This window comes from Sinohyriopsis cumingii, chromosome 13 (assembly GCF_028554795.1).
Source record: "Sinohyriopsis cumingii isolate HCF-2022 chromosome 13, ASM2855479v2, whole genome shotgun sequence".
Classification (NCBI taxonomy): Eukaryota; Metazoa; Mollusca; class Bivalvia; order Unionida; family Unionidae; genus Sinohyriopsis; species Sinohyriopsis cumingii.
In genome coordinates this window covers 4221977-4243998 of record NC_142973.1, presented here as the reverse complement: position 1 = coordinate 4243998, position 22022 = coordinate 4221977, and the positions used below count along the sequence as shown (strand labels likewise).

Here is a 22022-nt window from a genome sequence, read left to right as displayed (position 1 = left end):
ATGAACTATTTTTACCGATAAAGTTTCTATGCTAAGCTATTACCCATGAGGAGGGTCAACTGTGTTCTATGCTAAGCTATTACCCATGAGGAGGGTCATCTGTGTTCTATGCTAAGCTATTACCCATGAGGAGGGTCAACTGTGTTCTATGCTAAGCTCTTACCCATGAGGAGGGTCAACTGTGTTCTATGCTAAGCTATTACCCATGAGGAGGGTCAACTGTGTTCTATGCTAAGCTATTACCCATGAGGAGGGTCAACTGTGTTCTATGCTAAGCTATTACCCATGAGGAGGGTCAACTGTGTTCTATGCTAAGCTATTACCCATGAGGAGGGTCATCTGTGTTCTATGCTAAGCTCTTACCCATGAGGAGGGTCAACTGTGTTCTATGCTAAGCTCTTACCCATGAGGAGGGTCAACTGTGTTCTATGCTAAGCTCTTACCCATGAGGAGGGTCAACTGTGTTCTATGCTAAGCTCTTACCCATGAGGAGGGTCAACTGTGTTCTATGCTAAGCTATTACCCATGAGGAGGGTCAACTGTGTTCTATGCTAAGCTATTACCCATGAGGAGGGTCATCTGTGTTCTATGCTAAGCTATTACCCATGAGGAGGGTCAACTGTGTTCTATGCTAAGCTCTTACCCATGAGGAGGGTCAACTGTGTTCTATGCTAAGCTCTTACCCATGAGGAGGGTCAACTGTGTTCTATGCTAAGCTCTTACCCATGAGGAGGGTCAACTGTGTTCTATGCTAAGCTATTACCCATGAGGAGGGTCAACTGTGCAGCTGCCACTGGACCCACCAGATTCAAATCTTGTCTCTGCAAAGGTACTTCCCAGTGATAAAAACTCAACTCATTTGACAAGGTAAGATAAGGACTATGTTCCTTCCAAACCTGAAAAGCTTGATTATATAATTCATTTCAAGAAGGTTGATATGAAGAGATTATTTCTCTGGATCCCACTTGCCACTGGCCATGTCAAAGTATGATCATAGGTGGGTTTCCTAACTGTATGAACTGGCATCCATACAAAACAATAATTTCCAGAGCAGCCTTGCTGTGAGCCACGTTTTATTGCAGAAATAATACTATGTTCATCATGATCCTGACCTTGTGATCAAGTCAAATGGAAACCACTTGACTAGCACGATCATCTGCAAGGGGTGCATGTTGGTCTTGTTCAAGATGTTTTGTTGTGAAAATCTGAACTGTCTCTATCAATGAGAAGAAAAGTGTCAACAAAAGCAGCAACGGCAAAACCAATGGAGACTGCATCCTTCATTATGCAGTGAGGGTTACCCATACCTTCTCCGGCCAGTGTAAACATATAAATCACATATAACCCAAATCACACCCTATACACTAGATATACATGTAGTGTGATTGACATCAGTTCCAACTAAAAACATTTACACCCTGTGTACTTAATAACATTGGCAGAATTCACATACAAGGTCAAATACTACAGTTAAATTGAATTACATAGTACAAACCCACTGGGGGCCATTGGTGCTGACATGAAGTTAGACAAATGAAGTGTGAAATTTTCATCTTTGATAAAGACAGAGCAAGAAATAGACATAGATTAGCTGCATTATAATTCCCCATGTCAGAAATAGCCATGAATATAACTGGAGTAAACTTCCCTGCATGAGAAACAGACATAGATATAGCAAGAGTATACTTCTCTGTTTAAGAAAACTGCCTAGAATCGCTCAGATGGTGAAAAAGACCCAGTGGATTTGAGTGACGTATAAAACAAACATTCTTCCTAGCATGAGCTGAACTGTTAACTGACCTAAGGACCCAGTCTCTCTACCCAATGGGAGATCACTCTTACCTGACATCAAACTTAGTGCGCACAGAACAATTATCACTTTGGTTGCTCAAAAGAAGCTTTGGTGGGGGGTGGGGTGGATTTATGATGTAGTGGATATGATCAGGTAACATTTTCTTTTTTAAATTGTCTCAGTGGATAATATCTGATGCTGCACTTAATGATTAGAACCAAACATCAATTCTGTATGATGAAGCAAACATCAATTCTGTATGTAGAACCAAACATCAATTATGTGTGTAGAACAAACATGAATTCTGTATGTAGAACCAGACATCAATTCTGTATGTAGAATCAGACATCAATTCTCTATTTTCTATGTAGAACCAGACATCAATTCTCTATTCTCTATGTAGAACCAAACATCAATTCTGTATGTAGAACCAGATATAAATTCTCTATTCTCTATGTAGAACCAAACATTAATTCTGTACGTAGAACCAAACATGAATTCTGTATGTAGAACCAAACATGAATTCTGTATGTAGAACCAAACATGAATTCTCTATGTAGAACCAGACATCAATTCTTTATGTAGAACCAGGCATCAATTCTCTATGTAGAACTAAACATGAATTCTGTATGTAATCTCTAACAATTATGCCCTCACTTACCATGAACAAATCAAATGAAGAAAAAAACATGCCACTTTTTTTACCTGGATAAAAATGAAAATATATATTGATTAGGTCCTGATCTCCCCATGTAATTTTCAGCTTGTACTCTTTGTAATAGTTCATCATAGATTGTAACCAAGGTGAGGATCTCAGCCTTGTTAGATTCATCAACATCACTCCAGAATTTACTCCTGAAAAAAGTTAATGAACAAAATGCAAGTAACATAAACATATTATATACAAATATAAATTTATACCTTAAAACTGACTGTATGAGTCAAGTCTCTATCAAAATGCAGCCATAAAACTGACAAATTGCCATGGAATATGTCTGCAAGAGAGAATGGCTTAATGAATGTCTATGCCCCTCAGTTCACACAGCTGCAAGTTTAAAAAATAAACACAGTAATTCTTCACTTGTTTGAATATAATATTTAATACTACTAAAAAGTCTGAAGCAAATTTAAATTTACCCATTTTAAAAATTCTAATGGTATTTTCAACATCTGAAGAGCATGATTTAAATAAACACATATATTACAGTAAAACCTGTTTTGAGAGACCACCCCTTCTACCATGGGTATCATTATGTCCCCAATCCATGTAAAATAGACCTCTTTGTTGAAAACTGAAAGTTTTGCACAAAAAGGATTTCTATTTCTTCAGTAAGTGACCTTGACCGTTGCTCCTTTGACAATAAAATGATAGGCAACTTCTTTCATACTCTAAGTGCAAACCATTCATAAAGTGTAATCCTGGTCTATGATGAATATTGCACAGAAATCATATTTTATTCTTTCAGTCAGTGACCTTGACCTTTCACCTTCTGACACTGAAATTCATAGAATTCTTCCTTATCCCAAGTGCAAGTTATCCACAGAGTTTGGTAACTGTAAATGGTAGAAATTTGAATTCTTGTACAGAAACTGTTTTCCTTCTTTTAGTCAGAGTGACCTTGACCTGTGAGCTTTTGGAATCTGAAGTCAATAGGTTTCTTCTTACCCCAAGTCCAAGCCATCCAAAGTTTTGTAACTGTAGATAGTGGCAACTAAAGTTATTGTGTGGTAACCAAAGTGGTAATAAGACAGACAGATGGATGCACATCATAACATTAATATGCACATATAACAAAAACAAATGGTTATCTTATGGCAGGTGTGTGCAGAATGGTCAGTTTTCAAGGTCAGAAAACCAAATGACTTTATAAAGGAAAAATACCCACAATTGCTGAACATATATTTTATTTTTTATTTAATTCGTCTTAAAATATTACATACATTCATATAAGTTACAATGCATGAAAAAATACACTAATTATAAATATAAGAATCTTAACTTGAAGTGTATGTGTCGTCTTTTGGCACTATGGTATGTTTAACAGCAGTAACAGATGACAAGATTTCCAACCATGGCACATTTGGCCTCAAGTGCAGGTTTTAATGGCAGTATCAGCATTACAGACCTTTACAAAACCCCAAAAATTAACTCATCCTGGAAAAGCTAATAACTTAATGAGAAAGAGAGAGGAATGCCTTAAAGCCGGTGATCACATATTGTAAATCCAAAGATAAATGATTTACGACAGTATCAGTTATAATGAATGGAGGGTGAGATGGCCTCTGGTATGACATTATCAGCATTGTGTGGCTTTGACCACAAACAAATAAACAAAATGAACATTTGAGCTGATAATTAATCCATGACAATTAATCCTTTAAAGATGGAACTGTTAATCTTAACAGGGATTTAGTTAATCTTAGCAGGGATTTAACAGGGATTTAGTTAATCTTAACAGGGATTTAGTTAATATTAACAGGGATTTAGGTGACAATGAATTTACAATGGTGGTTTTGGCATATATAAGTCTGGTTTACTGTCTTCAGCATACAAATTTACTTTTATAAATAAAAACTGGAAGCAATACTCAACTTTTAACCCCATTTTTTTATATGCATCTTGGTTCAAAACAATCTGTACACTGCCTGCCGACTCTACATAGCAACCATGGTTACCAAGGATTAAATAAAGGTTCTGTTGCAATCATATATGGTTTTACAATAAAGTCACTGACAACAGCAATGAGAAACATGTTCTGTGAAACAATCATTGTTACTGGTCATGTTTAGCAGGTGGTCACTCACAATGGTTCATTTATATAGCAAAAACAATCTATGCACACTGATTTTGGTTGTAAATGACACGTGGCTGCTCATTGCAGAGGTCACTCAAATCAGGTTTTACTGTACACTACTTCAAATTTCAGGACAGATTTAAACATTTATGAAAACAGACTTAAAATTACAAGAAATACTTCTAAGAAAATAATAGCATAAGATTAAGATGAAGCAGGGTTCAATGAAAGTTGCATATTTGTGATAATGGCAAAAAAAAGTCACATGGACTACTATAAAAAAAATTGGTGCAAATTTCACAAGTCCCATCATGTTCCTAGTTGTGAATTCAGCAAATTTACCAGTGATGTGCATTGTGCAGATACATGTCTGACTTGCTAAAATTGGTGACTAAGCAAGTCTAGTCACACTGCCTGATGTCAGCTAATTCATACTTAGCATGTGAATAGACATCTTCTTGAAGGTGATCCACTAACGTTCTCATGACTTTTTCGAGGAGAATTGCCAAAATTAAAAAATCAACATCATACAATCGAATGAAATTGTCTGCAGAATACTTCCCTCTTTTTACCCAGTCCATCATTAAAAATTGAATATAATAAACTTTTGGAAAGGAATTTTGAGTGGCTATGAAGTCAGAATGATATACATCATGGGTCAATGTAACCTGATATACATTATGGGTCACTGTAACCACAATCTCAATATTATCAAAGTCAGAATTTGTTATTTTTTACTCTCAAAATAAAGACTGTGCATTCAAATAACAGTAATTTTTAAAATCAACACTCTGTGATGGACATGTATGAAGTAATTCTCATTTACATATCATCAGATATTTGCTTATACAGGATTTAGGCTGCTAAATAATACTTAGGTAATATAAAATAAGATATCAGCAATGAGTAATAGCTGCAACATACTGGTTAGTAAAAGACTAAAGTACCTTACATAAATTAAATATAACAATTGAAACATGTTTACTTTATAAATTAGGTCTGGATATATTTTACAGGCAATCCATCATAAACATCTAATTTTGCTATAAATTATCAGTAAATGGTGGATGATTCCTTGCTGATGTCCTTATGATATCACACAATGACTTCCCTTAAATGAAGAAATGTTAATATCGATATCTGACCCTTATATTGATATCTGACCCTTTCATAAAATATCAAGACCAATATCCCTTAACCCAAGTTTGAACCCTGCATTACAATAAATATACTTGAATGTGTAAGAATTATGTCCAGAAATCTACAAATTTAAATAGCATACCTAAGGCTCCATAATAAGGGTGCCTTGCAAATCTATTATACCACCCTATGGCAGCATCCTCATGTTCCGGAGCCAGGGCAGCCAACTGTGTGGAATTGAAAGATTTAAAAAATCCCCAAATGTTATCAACTGGGGACAGGAACAATACATCTGTGTCCACATAGATCAGGGCATCCACATCTGTTAAGATTGACTGAAAGTAGACATCAAAATGCCCTCTTGAAATATGAAAGCAAGAGAGCCAGCAATCATAACCTTTGCAGTTACTCACCACTCTGATGCCCCAAAACTTACAAGAGATCAATCAGAAGCAATGACACCAGATCAAATCACTGAATGTCTGAAGGGTACATCTAAAGATGCATCTGGTATGTGCCCAGGTAACTTCAGACAGAACCACAAATGCATGCACATACAACTACAAAACACAAGTACTTACTAATAAGCAAGCATTTGCCCCCCACCCAATCATTTTGAAGTCCAGCCACCAGTGTTAGCTCTTTTATTAATCAGGATGTTAAACCGAAAATGTAGTCTATTTCCAGACATGCCAAATCAATACCAGCAGGTATAATAGCACCAGTGCTGATGTCAGGATACAAATGAATGACAACAAAAGCATTTAAAATCAATGTGAAACTCACCAAACACTACAGCTCAAGTAGATATTCAGTCCCTCAAACAGCTACCAAATGAGTCTAACCCTATGTGGACCAATATAAAATGCACATGAATGGAACAATACTTACTTCAGCAACTAAGAACTGATGGCAACTTTAATCTAAATGAAATAATCTAACCTTCCTGATCAGTTTTGTCAATATTTCAAAACTTTGTAACATTTAACCATGTGTGTGTGTGTGTGTGTGTGTGTGTGTGTAGGAAAGAGAGAGCACACATTGTATCCAACTCATGGCCCATAACTTTTCAAAAAGTGCAATGTCTACTAGTCATTGTAGTAAAAGCAGGTAGGTTTACAGGTATTCAATGCTATATGAAACAGAAATACCTGTTTGACACAAGAAAATTGGATCTTCTATTTTGTATAAACTTAGATAACTATCAAACTGCTAAATAGATTGACATACAGAAACAGACATGCATATTGTTACAAGTCTATGCTCTTAAAATAAGTAACAGAAAAGAGTGAAAAGCAACAAACTTTGTCAAATTAAACAAATAATTTATTTCCCTTGAATACAAAGTAAAAATGTAATAAAAAGGATATTACAGTATTGTGTGTGTGTGTGAGTGTGAATTGGATTTTTAATGTAGCTTTAAAAAAAATTCAGTCATATTGCTACAATGTCTGCATTGTGTCAGTTTACAGTGATGCCTTGCACTGAGGCATCATGTCACAAACATGTAGCATGATGTCCCACCCAGTCACATTATACTGACACCAGGCTGACCAGCCCTAACACTAACCTTTTAATGCTGAGCACCAAGCAAGGCAGCTGTTAGTACCATTTTTGTGACTCGGCCGGGGATCAAACCCATGACCTCCCGCATCTGAGGCAGATGCTCTAACCACTAGGCCACCGGAGCAGTCACAGTAATGTGAATTAAATCCCAAATAATCACATGAATTACAGACTCTAGTAGAAAATAATTTAAAGTCCTGAATAAAATTCAGTAGAAGCCCAAATTAAATCCCAAACTGGAGGTGATGTGTCTGTGGTAGTTCATAGAGTGTTGATGTGCCAACAGTCTTTTGTTGAATCACAGTAATATAATTCCAGGTTTGAATTCACTATAAATTTGAGTGAATATCTCTAGATCAGAGCAGTTTTTTATTTCCAGAGAAAATAATCACCTGAATTCAACAATTTGAAGAAAATAGATTAAAGCCTGAAATAATACTGGACACAAAATATAATACAACTTGATTGTGCTAGAACTTAAAGCACAAATTAAACGCCCTCTCAATTACAAGATTATATAGTTCTCTACTTGACCTCAGGTCAAAAATTAGCATTTTCTATACAAAAAATATTACCTAATGGAAAATAACCAGAATGATCCTGATGTTTACAAAATAAAAATATTAATTATTATTAGAAACCACTTACTAATATTAAATTATTGACCCAGACCCAAATAAACATTATTTACTTCCATTAATAATGATCCTGATATTACGTCCATACACATAGAGAATATTTTAGCTATGTATTAGTTGTTTATAGAATAAAATGTTTACAAAAAATCAATTCAGGTCAAGCAGAAATTAACTAAATTTTGGACAAGGTCAAGTCCAACATTTACGGCCATTATGGTAGTCAACAAAAGAAAGTCTTAAAAACTTTCAAGCTTAGACCTTGGCCGGCAGCTAAGCTGACCCCCTCTACCTTACTAAAAGAGCTTTATTTTTCCTAAATTATTTGGCTTATATGCAAGAATATACATTATATATCCCTGCACTACAGTCAGACATACATATCCATGTACCTCAGTCAGACATGCATATCCCTGCACTTCAGTCAGACATGTATATCCCTGCACTTCAGACACAGACATTGCATATCATTGCACTGCAGTCAGACATTGCATATCCCTGCATGTCAGTCAGACATATAGTATCTATGTTGAAATCTGGACATAGATATGGAAATCCCAGTCAAGGGGTTTCATTATTTGTCTTTCCACTCGGCAAGTCTCGTAGGGAGACATATAATGTAACCCCGTGACTTGGATTTCCTTGTCTTGGTCCAAACACCAACATAGATTATTTTTCTCACCCAATATTTTCCTTTAAATTAAAAAGAACTATTCACTAGTGTAATATAGTTCACGTGCAGATGTTTACATGTAGCTCATTAATACAAAATATGTTAATGAGGGCTGTGGTGTGACCGTTGCATCTGAAGTACACAGTTCATACACGCGAGCAAAGAAAAATAACAATTTAAAATGTCGCATAGTAATGAGGTATCATCACATTTAATATATGGATGTTATATGAAATTGACAATAAATAATTAATATTTATTACAAGAAACTGTTTCATTTTCATCAGTTCCAATTTTGAAAAGTTATATTGTAAATAATGAAACGATACTGGGTACTCAGTTCTACAGTAGTTATACTTAGTACAAGCTGGAACGAAGAGTAACACGTTGCATTAGATTATTCATGCATAATTAGTGATCTGTGTCACTATCGTATAAAGCTCTCCTTTTCTTAGGAGGTGGTGAAACTGTTTGTGACATACTTGTGTTGCCCTTATTATTGATTGTAAAATTACCTGTGTATAAAAGACCCTCCAAATATGGACCCTAGTTGATAACCATGTGCTAAACTTTCAAGTTCACGGATTCTTTGAAGAAGAAAAAATATGGCAAGTGCTACAGTGAAATTTGCTTATGGATTAATATGTTGATGGATAAATGATTCCTTCTGGCTGGCAAGTACATTATTTGTCATTAGATATTGTAGGCATATTTTTGATTCAACTGGGGCTCAATGTAGATGCTTAAAAAAATTAGAATAAAGCATGTTCGACATAACACAATTCTGGCTGTGACTAAGTTTTTCGTAGTTGTTAAGAGAGTTGGGAGGCTATGAAGTGTATAGGTCCATAGTCTATGTGCATGGATCAGTGTTTTCTGGCATAGTTCATTTCACACAGCATTGAGAATTTTATCCTATCAGTAGCACACTCAATTTTCAGGTCAGTGTCATTAAATATAGCTAGCAGTATATAATTTGTTTCACACAAAGTATTTAAAACTAGTTAGGTAGCTTTAGCTGCATTTAATGATGCTGACCTGAAAATGTACTGAGCTAGGACTGCATATAGGATAAAATTTACCATGCTGTGTGGAACGAACTAGCATAATACCCAACAGCTCGACATACGTTTGTGTGTATCTTTGTCTCTTTCTAAATGTTTTTGTATGGTGTGTTCTATGTTGTTGTTGTTGTGTGATTTTAGAATAAATACATCAGGGTTTCTTCTTTTAAAAGTAGTTCTGAGCATGTGGACACCTTGACTGAGACAACTGGTCTGAGATGACTAGACTGAGACAAGAAAAGTAAGGTTAGCAAAACAGCTAGATTTCTCTGTCGCATGGGTGAGAAATACATATCCCCACACTTCAGTCACAGACATTGCATATCATTGCGCTAGTCAGACATGCATATCCCTGAACTTCAAAGACATACCACTGCACTTCAGACATGTTCTTAATGACAGCAGGTATTTCTTTATTCACAAATAACATATTTTCTCCCTTTCTCAAGACCTTTTGAGCAAAGAAAGATTAGAATATTTCCACCACATCTGTGAATTTTATATCATATTGTACTAGGCTGCATACATATAAAAAAAAAAGCTGAATTCTCAAAATTCCTCTTTTTTTAAGCATATTTCCAGTGAAACCTGTTCATAAAGAATACTTATATTCCTTTATATGTAAATGTTCTTTATTTACTTCCAGCATTTAGAAAATAAGTTCATAGTGTCTTTTATGAGCATGTGCTATTTATATGGTGGTGTCAGTTCATAGAGCCAGTATTGTAGTGGGTGCTGTTAAAACCCTACAACCTGTCCAACTTACCGGCATGAATAAGCGCTGTGAAGCACAGGGTTTGAAGAGTGTCTTCCATTCATCTGGCTTGGAGGTTCCCTCCATTGGAAAGGACAGATCATAAATGTGGTACTGAAATCTTTTCCTGAATTCTGCTGGCCAGATATCCAGCTGGCATGAAAATGAAATAGTATAAATAACTTTAGAAACACTTAAGAGTTCTGTATTATGGATATTTATTTTAAATAATTGTGCGCATGTAAAGTGTAAAATCTGAACAATTGACATTAAAATATATCACATTTATCAACTGATTGAAAAAATCATTATATATCTTAGATTTATATCTTACTGAATACACAGTAAAAACTGTCTCAAGCAAGCACTGGACATCATGCCACATATAGTGCATGATGTCCCACCCAGTCACATTATCCTGACACCAGAACGACCAGTCCTAACACTAACCTCTTAATACTGAGTGCCAAGCGAGGTAGCTGTTAGTTCCATTTTTAAAAGTCTTTGGTATGACTCAGTCAGGGTTTGAAATGGTGACCTGGCATACAATGTAGACGCTCTAAGCATTTGGCCACCAGAGTGGTCCACAGTTTTGATGAGTGGTATTTGGCCAAGTGATTGCTCAATTAAATGAACCACAGAAAAGTGTTTGATGAGTGGCATTTGGCCAGGTGATTGCTCAATTGAATGAACTCAGATCACAGTTTGATGAGTGGTAATTGGCCAGGTGATTCTCAATTAAATGAACTCAGATCACAGTTTGATGAGTGGTAATTGGCCAGGTGATTGCTCAATTGAATGAGCTCAGATCACAGTTTGACAAGTGGTATTTGGCCAGGTGATTGCTCAATTGAATGAACTCAGATCACAGTTTGACGAGTGGTATTTGGCCAGGTGATTCTCAATTAAATGAACTCAGATCACAGTTTGACGAGTGGTATTTGGCCAGGTGATTGCTCAATTAAATGAACCAAAGAAAGAGGCTGTATACTCTCAGACAAAGTTGTGTTGCCCTGGAAACATCTACTATTAAGCCAACTCATGCAAAGTAGGATCATGTGGAAAAGTTGTACTTTGGATATATGAGATTAAAAGGGATCAATGACATTGGTACTAATCTGCAGATTGTTTCTTCAGCAGTTAGTAAGTGTGAAATGTATGTAACCCTTTAGTTTGTATGACATGAACATAATTATAACATTTTAGTATTATACAATGTATATAACACTTCGGAATGTATGAAATGTGCTTAATTAAAACACATTAGTATGTATAAAATGTAAGGTATATAAAGATAACACTTTAGTATGTATGAAATGTATACATTTATAACATTTTAGATTGCATAAAATGTATATCATTATAACACTTTAGTATGTATGAAATGTACATAATTATAACACTAGTAAGAAAGAAATTATATACAGTAGTCCCCCTCTTAAACGGCACCCCTGACCAGCGCCCATCCACTTCTTACAGCCTGAATCCTTTGGCACCGACAAGTTTGTATTCAAAAGTACCCCTCAAGAATGGACGCCCTCTAACGTGACCAGCGACCAGCATATTAGTGCAAAAATGGAAAATATTCCCCTAACGAGAGGCCACTGTTTTTCCAATGTATCCAAACCAATAATTAGTTCATATCGTGATGTAAGGTAAGTAATCAGATTACCTCTATCATCGATACATGTCTCCCAATGTCAAGTTTCCATTACTGAAAGAAGTGTTGACTAAAGTACATGTAACACTAAGATTAATATATCATTTTCTATAAAAGCCGATGTTTACAGGAAATGGGCTCAACAATGTTATGATTGTGTTTTGGCTTCACACATCTATCAAGTTCTTCTCTTTGATGATTACAACTGGACATAATTGTCATGATCATTAACAGGGTCAGTATAGGCTAAAAATAGATTTTGTGCATTAAGACACGCACAGAGAGAAACTGAAAAAAACAGGGTACCAGACAAAAAAACTGAAAAATCGTGTGACATTATTGCTTACTTTTATGAAGAAGGCATTTCATTCACTCAACCAAAGTTTTGTCTGCATAGTCAAATTGCATACAGTTAGCAACATCCGAATATATCATTACCAAATATTAATATGTCATCACGTAAATGGAGACCTATTAATTCAGAAGAAAGTCAGTTAATCTACTCGATGACATTAGGTGAAGTGTTAAGTGGGACTTGCTGAACAATTTTATGAAGAAAAGACTCAAATAAAACAATTTTATCTGGAAATGGCTTGAATAAACAACATCATAACTGATAAGGAGGTTATTCAGTAACAGTGGGAAAATGGAGGAAATGGAAAGAGAATTATGTATATACCAAGATTTAAATGATGTTTTTGAATGGTTTTGCAACGTGCATCACAACAATACCCGCTCACATAACACAAATAAGAACTATTAATGTACATTCAGTTGAAATAAGTATATTATTATTATAACAAGAAGAACCTTTTAATAATTAATGTTACTTTTAAACAAAGATATTAAATGAAGATATTAAATGCTTTGAAGTATGTAGCTTTCTTACTACGTACATTACATACTTCTCACAAAAAAATTAAACTCCCTCTGGAAAGGCCACCCGTCTTATAAGTCCACTTTCCCAGTGCAGAATGGGTGGCAATATAAGAGGGGGACCACTGTAATTATAACTCTTAAGTATTCATGAAATGTATATAACACTTCAGTATGCATGAGATGTATAATTATAACACTTTAATATGTATGAAATGTATATAACACTTCAGTACGCATGAGATGTATAATTATAACACTTTAATATGTATGAAATGTATATAACACTTCAGTACGCATGAGATGTATAATTATAACACTTTAATATGTATGAAATGTATATAACACTTCAGTACGCATGAGATGTATAATTATAACACTTTAATATGTATGAAATGTGTATAATTATAACATTGCTTGTCTTTCATTTGCTAAATGGAATAGGAACTATACAAAATACTTGTAATCAACAAAATAAAACAGACAGTAAAAATGCCTTTATTAATGTGGAAATTTAATGATGTCAAGTTTCTTAGATGTTCCCAAATTCTATTAAATTGTATCAAGTTTTATTGAGTCTCCATACTATAAAAGGATACAATGTCTTCTTTTGGAAGCAAATGAACAACACAAACGATTATTAATTTTGGATTTATTACAACTGCATCAGATGAAAGAATATTAGGAAAAACCTTTCAATTTCATGAAATCTGTGCATGTAAATTAAATCAATTTCTGTTTATCCTAATCTTTGACAAATGTGTCATTAGACATTTTTCAGCACTAACAATACTTTTAAAACAAACCAATAAATCATAATTTACAACCCCCATTTGGACAAAGTTTGGTGCTTTGAATATTAATTTGGTTCATATTTTAATGCAACCATAACTTTGTGGCCAAGCTAACCCATGAAAAGCATGAAAACTGGTACCCTATGAATAAAACTGAATTTACAATATTACTGATTAGATAATTTAGTGGACAAAAATACAGTGTGCATAATTGTTTTTATTTCTGCTTTGTCACTGTACTGACTTGCTCTTAGCACAGTACCATAAAGTACCTCTAACATCATTCCCGTTGGACGGATCCATGTTCTTAGAATGATATGCAAACTTACAAATGCCAATCATATTCAGTGGTTAGAATTATACATGGGGAAGAGTTGTAAAACATTACCAGTACTTTCATATGGACAAGAATTGTGCATGGGGAACCAGTGTAAAACTTTACCAATACAGCAACAACTATGCAAAGGGAAGATAAATTTTATTTGTTTATTAACTCTTTACCTGATCTCTGAATTGTTGCTGCAAATCTTGCTCAGCAAAGATGTGGAAGATAAGCGGTGATAGAGAAAAAAGTACAGCCGATTTCAACATGACAACTGACTCTTCTAACCGGTCACCGCAGGCCACAACAGAGAGGTGCATGCCATTCTTGAATGTCTCAGATGTCCTGTATAATTAAAAAGTCACCAGTGAGTATAAAGAATGTCATAGCTTTATTATCCCAAATTTTGTCAACTCACAAACATTAGTAGCAAAATTTGACAACAAACTGTCAGACTTCAAAACTTCCCAACATCTCTCCATGTAATATGCAAATACTCAAAAAGATCATCAATCTAAGATTACAAATGATTGAAAGTTTGTGTGACACTGCTATTTGTGAAGGATAATGCATTTTAATGGGCCATCAAATGATAGAAAACATAAAAGCCACAAAATAATTGTTAAATATATGATAATGTCAAGAGAGGTTTAACTTCAGGTAGATATACACAAATAAAGGTGTACCATAGTACTACTATATTCCATTGTTAAGAAATCTGAACAAAAAGTTAATTATTGTCTTAATTACAATAGCCACTGTCACATTATGACAAGAAGAACATGGCTATATTGAGTCATTAATTACAAGTTAATTAAAGGTATCTAAGAGTCCTGGTGTCCAAGTAATTCTAGTTAAGGCCAGATGAGGGTGATTTGATAAAATTAGTCAGGCTATCGGTAGTGAAATGAGGCTATCCATTTGGGAAATGAAATATCTCTGTGTGATATAAATTACCAACTATCGATCTGAAGGGTGTGGACATTAAAGAACGGCTTTTCTTTCTCGGTGGTCTAAGAGGAAATTTTAAATTATTGACTATATCTTGATGAGGAAATGGGAGCTAAGGGTTTGTCCCAATAGAAGGAGACTGAGGCAGTCTATCCAGGCTGGTTTGGACAGGTATTGAACCTGAAACCCTTGAATGATGAGTCTAATGCTCAACCAAATGAGCTAATGTGACTCCCTGAGAGAAGCGCATAAATTAGAATAATTACTTCTGGTAGATCCAAGCACCACTTGCATAGTTAGCCGCTCAGTCTAATATGAAAACTTGGATCCAGACAAAACCATGTCAAACCATCACTGAGTGCACACATGTGGGAAAGGTATATTCCACTTGGTTTTCTCTCATGGGCAAACTGTACCACACATATAGCAGCATTCTCTCCGGGTTATTTTACTCTGCATGTCACATTATGCTATCATTTCAGCCTGCTAGGGTTTAGAACCTGCTAATAAGCCATAAACTTATGATGCTATGCTTTTATCTTTCCCACTATCCTTATAAAATTAATGTGTTAAATTAAACATCATGTCATTTGATTCAGAGCCATATACTTCTTACCTCTTCTTTGGTACTGAATTAAGATGATCCATAATACTGTAACTACTCATTCACTTAGCTCTTATCTGGGGCCCCGAGTGGCCAAGTGGTCTAAAGTGCTCTACGCCACGGATCACTGCCATTTCACCTGTCTGCGTGGGTTCGAGTCTCGGGCTTGGCCAATGTGGATATGTGAAAAAGCTTGCTGGTAGCTTCTCTGGGGTTTTCCCAGGTTCTTCCTCCACCATTAATACTGGCCGCCATCTATAGTCTATCTTGTGCTGAAAAATGGCGTTAAACCCTATAACAACAACATGCTCTTATCTTTTCTACCTTGTTTGCCTAACTACCAATGCACAATCTTTGCAGTGGGTTTCATCTTTGCACTGACATAGTCATGTGATTGACCAGTGATGAATGAGTCTACTGTTAATGTGTATTATATATTTCAGTCATTTTCACCACTGTCTAAAAACATTGTACAAATTACCTTTCAAGTTAAGCAAATTCTTGTGAAAAATGGACACACATCACTTAAAAAATACATAATTACCCAGCATTCAGGTAGCCTCATGTTGGCCTGGTTACAAAGATCTGAGATTGGTGTCATCCATATGATGTCCCCATTGCAAGAGCATAAGAAATGAAGGATGAGGTTCAACGCTGAATCAAATACTTCATATCTATGGGTGGAAATTGTTGGATCAGATGGTAAGTTTTCCATATTGCTAAATTTTGGTTCAGATCTACTGTGCTACCAACAGCTGAGATGAGATGGTGTTGGGTGGGAGGGTGTAATTCCTGTCATTATTACAATAGTTTTGTTTTCTTAGTAGTAACAGTAGCTGTAGTTGTGATTGTTGTCATTCTTAATAATTTCCAGAAAATGTGATGAGTAATTAAAGTTGCATTTTATCCATGAGTTGCTCTTATATTTTATAATACAAATTTGGATACAACACGGTTGTGGTGTGGCTCCCAAAATTTCATTTACATGTATTTTTCTCATACATAGAAAAAAATTCTTTCTTAAAAGTACGAAAAACGCATGCAATGTTTATCATTTAGGGGAAGAGATCGCGGATGAATAATACAATACGAACGTGATGTGGCTCCTGAAATTTTATATGTATTTTTCTCGTGCATGAAAAAGTAGATTTTTCTTCTTTAAAGTATGAAAATATGTAAAAAGATTATTCTGTGATTGTGTAGGGCTTTGCCAATGTCGCAAACTTGGATTTTTTTCCCTTACTGGTGGCAAAATATACCATTTGGTGATTTTTTATATTATTGGCAACACTGTATGCTGTTTAAACTTGTATATACAATCATTGGTTTGGAGTGGAGAAATTCAGAGGCCCCATGAAAGGAAGCCGCAAACTGGATATAAAATGTACTGAAATTTATCTATTGTTACATAAACAAATTCTTTGTCCATATTGACAAACCATGTAAACAGTGCATTGTTATATTATAATCCACTTATCCTGAAATCTAGCATGAGTACTGTATGTTGAGAGATATCTGCTTCTTTGTTGTTGATATTTCTGGTAACAGAGATCAACCAGAGAAAGCATTCTCTCGTAATCTATCTTTCATCAGATTTTTGGATGCTCGCTAGTAATTAATATATTTACATAGACTGACATTTGTATGTGGATGGTAAGTAAAATTCCTCTTCTTTTCACTCAGAATTAAGTCCTTCAGAACACTCATATTTTCTGTAATAATCCCAGAACACCTGCGTCTCTATCATCCGTTGATCCTTTGTTAAATTTCTGACGCATGCATGGAAGGCAGCATCACTCTGCTACCATAAATGTAAAAAAATAACACAAAAAAAACCCATCTTACTTATTGGTTTATTTAATAGGCAGGGAGGAACAGAAACTAGAATAGACCAAACAACGGCCAATTCCTTTTTAAAAATGTACCCAGATAAAATAGTTTGCTGAAATTTCAAAGGAAACAGATTACCTTTGAAGTACCAATTGTTTTGAAAACGTACTCAGTAAATGGAAAAAAATCAGTCTCAATCATGCAATACAATTATTTGATGTTGCCGCCACAATAAGAAGCTGTCCTTTAGTGGTGACTTCAATAATGCATGCACCCTTCATCAAAGAAAGCCAACTATAATCGTCAATAAAAACAACAAACTTTTCTTCAAAGGAATTCAGTACCAAACTTAAAAATAATGAAATCTGATGGATTTTTGCATTTTCCAACGTTACTGGAACATGTTAACTGTGCTGTGAAAGTTTCGTTTTTGCAGGGAAAAAGTTTATGCACAACCAATGGCAGCTTAAAACGCAAACTAACTTTTACCGACTTGGGATGTACTGAAAAGTAAATGTGCTTCATCATTGATTGTGCAATGTTTTTCCACTGAATTCAGACCAATATGACCTGTGACAAAATTATTGAATATTTTAAAACTGTGTGTGTGCATATTTTAGATGGAATCACTTGTATTGTGGAGTCAATTCTAACTGATGAGATTCGCAGTTGAGTACACGGTGTTGATACTCTATTCATGCTATACATTAAACATGTATATATAAACAGCATTCACATACATGTACCAATTCTTGGTTCTCTAAATAAAGTAATCTATTATATATGCCTTCCATGTTTTCACTACAGGTGTTTTTCTCAAAAAATATGCATTGATTTAATATGGTAACTGTGCCGATGAGGCACATATTTTACTGCACATATTTATTACCTACCCCCCGCCCCTGTGCAAATTTTGGGGGGTACATGCATTATTTTCTTCAGCTAACTCACCTGGTTGCTTATAACACGGTTTGGTCTATAACATGGTTGGCTTCTATGGCTCCAAACTACCGTGTTATAACGGGGTCACACTGTATATATGTTTTAAAAAGATGCAAATTTAAAAGTGTTGAATTATTCCAGTACTTAATTTGTATTAGAAATATTTCTCCCACAGTAAACAACTAGTTGGTATTTTTAATGTATTAGGATCCTGGTAGTTTTGTATCTTTTTGAACATCCATTATGAATTTTATCTTCCTTTTTTTTTCAGACTCTGAAAGGTAATTTTTACAACGAAAAGAATCGGAGTGTTTTGATTGTACAAAGACACCATAAGAAAAACAAAACAGAAAGACTTTAATGTTAATGTGGCATTAAAAATATATAGGGAAGCAAAGAAATTAAATGATATCATTCATTTAAATTCTAAGACAAATGAGTATGGCATTAATGCTTTGCCTGATGCTATCAAAATGTTTGGGGGAGATCGCTGATACCAATGAGAGAAAAATCAATGAGTATTTGCAAATTTATACCTATCACTGGGTTTGCCAGCACTCTCCTGTAGCTGAACAGCCTTCATAGCTTCAGCATCTTTCTTTCCATTTGTATCCCCTGTGGAAGACTTTTCTGCCTCATGTAGTACAACTGACTCATCTTTATTTACATTTGTATCCCTTGTGGAAGACTTTTCTGCCTCATGTAGTACTACTGACTCCTCTTCATTTACAGCATAAAACTTGAGATCTGAATCTTCTGATAAAGTTCCAGTTTCTTGGCTGTCCATTGAATCTTTGCCTTTCTTTATGACATAATACATATAAATAGCTACCACAACAATCACTGTAACACCAAACTTGAAAATCATTCTCCGTCGCCTTGACATTCAATTGGATTGCTTTTCATTTGGTGGGCAAAAAAATGAAGTACATTCCTTGACAAATCTGTTAAAAAAGCAAAGTTTTAAATAAATACAACTTGTAACAAGAAACTCTTAAATGCAGACTATTTGCAACTGCACATATCACAACATGTAAATTCTGAATTTGAACAAACATTGTTTCTATGATATATTACAAATCATATCAATGAAATCATTTTAAAATTTAAGATGAAGTACATTTTACAATGCCTGAAGTACATTTTACAATGTCCAAAAACATGTACTAAAACTCAATAATACACTTGTCTATAAATCAAGTCAATAATACTGTATATACTTGTTTATAAATCAAGTCAATAATACTGTATACACTGACTTGTTTATAAATCAAGTCAATAATACTGTATACACTTGTTCATAAATCAAGTCAATAATACTGTATACACTGACTTGTTTATAAATCAAGTCAACATGCAATCAACAAAGACCCTGATCTTCCGTAGCATAATGCACCATTAATATGAGTTTATTTTGTTCATAATTAATTTCATCCAACAGGTACATAATATCAAGATCAAACTAGTATGCTGACAACCTCAGCCAGTCAACGGCTAGATAATATCAAGACCAAACTAGTATGTTGACAACCTCAGCCAGTCAGATTCAGAGCCACATCATTAACATGCATCATTTTCACTCACAGTCACACTTAAGCAAGATCTTCATGACACAGACCTATTTACCAAGTTTTATCAATATTCTCTAAAACTAAAGCCTCATGAGAAATAAAAACCTCTGTCGGATGCAAGATCACCTCATAAATATGCAACAGTCTCAGTCATAATTAAAATCTACCAACATCCTGACAATATTAGCCTATTAACAAAGTCTGATTAAAATCTGGCCAGAAACAGTCTCTCTTGTGGTAGATCTGTTAAATTTTGTATGGCAATACAGACTGGTTCAACAGTGATTCAATCTATTTAGAGGTTCAATATTTTTAAGTGGATTGATTAACCAGATAAATGCTATTTATATCGAAATAAAAATCTGTCGTGCAAAACAAAATCTATTACTTTCTTCTGTTATCAAAATATGTGACTCTTACACACACACATATATATATATATACATGTAGATATGTACTAAGAATACTTACATATCTTATTTGAAATTGTAAGTGGAGGGCCATTATATGTACGACTATAGTCTGAATATACATTCCCATTTTTTTGTACCCCCTACCAATTTAAATGACAAAAAGCACAAATGAAATAAAAGATGAACAGAACCTAGTTTATGTATTGATTTATAATTTCAAACCTGATTATGCCCAGGTGGGACCCTAACACCGTTATCATCTGCACATTTCATTCAAACAAAGTTTTCAGTATAAAAGAATACCTGTTCACCAGTCATTTCCAGTCCCAGACTAGTCAATTTTCAACAAAGGATGTATGCACAACTACAGATGTATGTAGAAGGAAAATACTATGTCATCTTCTTCTGATATTTACAATATCGAATCACACAAAGGAAAAGAATGACAATTACAAATTTGCCTTTCATGTGGATTTAACAAGCGATGTGATTTCCATGTACATGTGAGCAAAGGATACAATCTGATTAAAATCAGATCTCCATTGTCCTACGTGAAGATCTAATGACAACCACAGGTCATGTCCTGGTGACCTCTAAATTAGCCAATGGAAATACAGCTTTCAAAAATCTGAAAGTGAATCAAATGGTTAGGTACACATTCTTGCTCTTTATCCACACTGCTCAGCCTCCAAGGCAAAGATATAAGACTTCATCTTACTGGCTGATAAAATTAGCAATTATGGTAATAACACAAGGTTACCAGAATATGACCCCAAAGCGGTCACTGTCAGATGTTCATGTATAACAGTGAAGATCTGATTTAATCAGATTGACAAAGGATATACCTTTTAACTCTCAACATTATCTGGCAGTTACAAAATAGGATCAACTCCTCACAATGTTGTCCAAGGAAATCAACCTGCCCATAGTGTACACAACATGGTGCCATGATAGTATGCAAGTTCTGTTAAGCATGAAAGGTGCAAAGAATGCCATTGTTAAGGACACTCTGGTCACATTCAGGTTAGAAATTATAAATAAATGAATGAATTGACTACATTCTGTGTACTTTTTATCACATTGAAAGTTTCTGTTATTGAAAGTGTTAGGGAGGTACAAAACCAACGTGAAGGTATAATCAGACTATAAATCAGATTCAAACTAAGCTGTGCAACAGTGTCAGTATAAGATGTCATTTGGCCCACTGTTTCCCTGGCAAAGTGGTCAGAAAAGAGCTACCAGGATATGAGTATTAAGGCTGCAAGCCATCGACTCCCTCCAACACAATCAGGCATGTCAGTGGGTCGACATGTCACATTGTAGAACTCAGACTTAGTCCTACAACGCAAGACACATAACCCGATATTTTTCTTCTGGGGGTGATGGGTCTTACTGTCTAACTAACGGCGCTGTGTAGAAAGTCAAATTTTCAGGAATATCACACACAACTGGCAACCAATAAAGATGCTTTTCTACAAAGTAAAGTTATAATGTTTTTGTCAGACTTTACTAACCTGATGGCTTTTCTCCAATAAATTCAAATTCTCACAAAAGAAATGGACCTGTTTTCAAGTATCGTTGGCCTACACTTCAGTTGGCTGGAAAGTGGAAACCAATGAAAGCAGGGAATGCCGATATCA

General features: G+C 34.9%; 1 protein-coding gene across 1 annotated transcript in view; it reads right to left on the bottom strand.

The window, feature by feature from the left end:
* Positions 1 to 22022, bottom strand: part of LOC149784867 (glucoside xylosyltransferase 1-like) — a 29217-nt gene that overhangs the window by 6360 nt on the left and 835 nt on the right. The window contains exons 2-6 of the mRNA XM_089978442.1: positions 18935 to 19342; positions 14251 to 14416; positions 10432 to 10572; positions 5870 to 6062; positions 2498 to 2647 (exon numbers count right to left, since the gene is read on the bottom strand). Coding sequence (XP_089834568.1) covers positions 2498 to 2647; positions 5870 to 6062; positions 10432 to 10572; positions 14251 to 14416; positions 18935 to 19284 — 1000 coding nt within the window. The 5' untranslated portion in view covers positions 19285 to 19342. The remainder of the gene's footprint in view (positions 1 to 2497; positions 2648 to 5869; positions 6063 to 10431; positions 10573 to 14250; positions 14417 to 18934; positions 19343 to 22022) is intronic.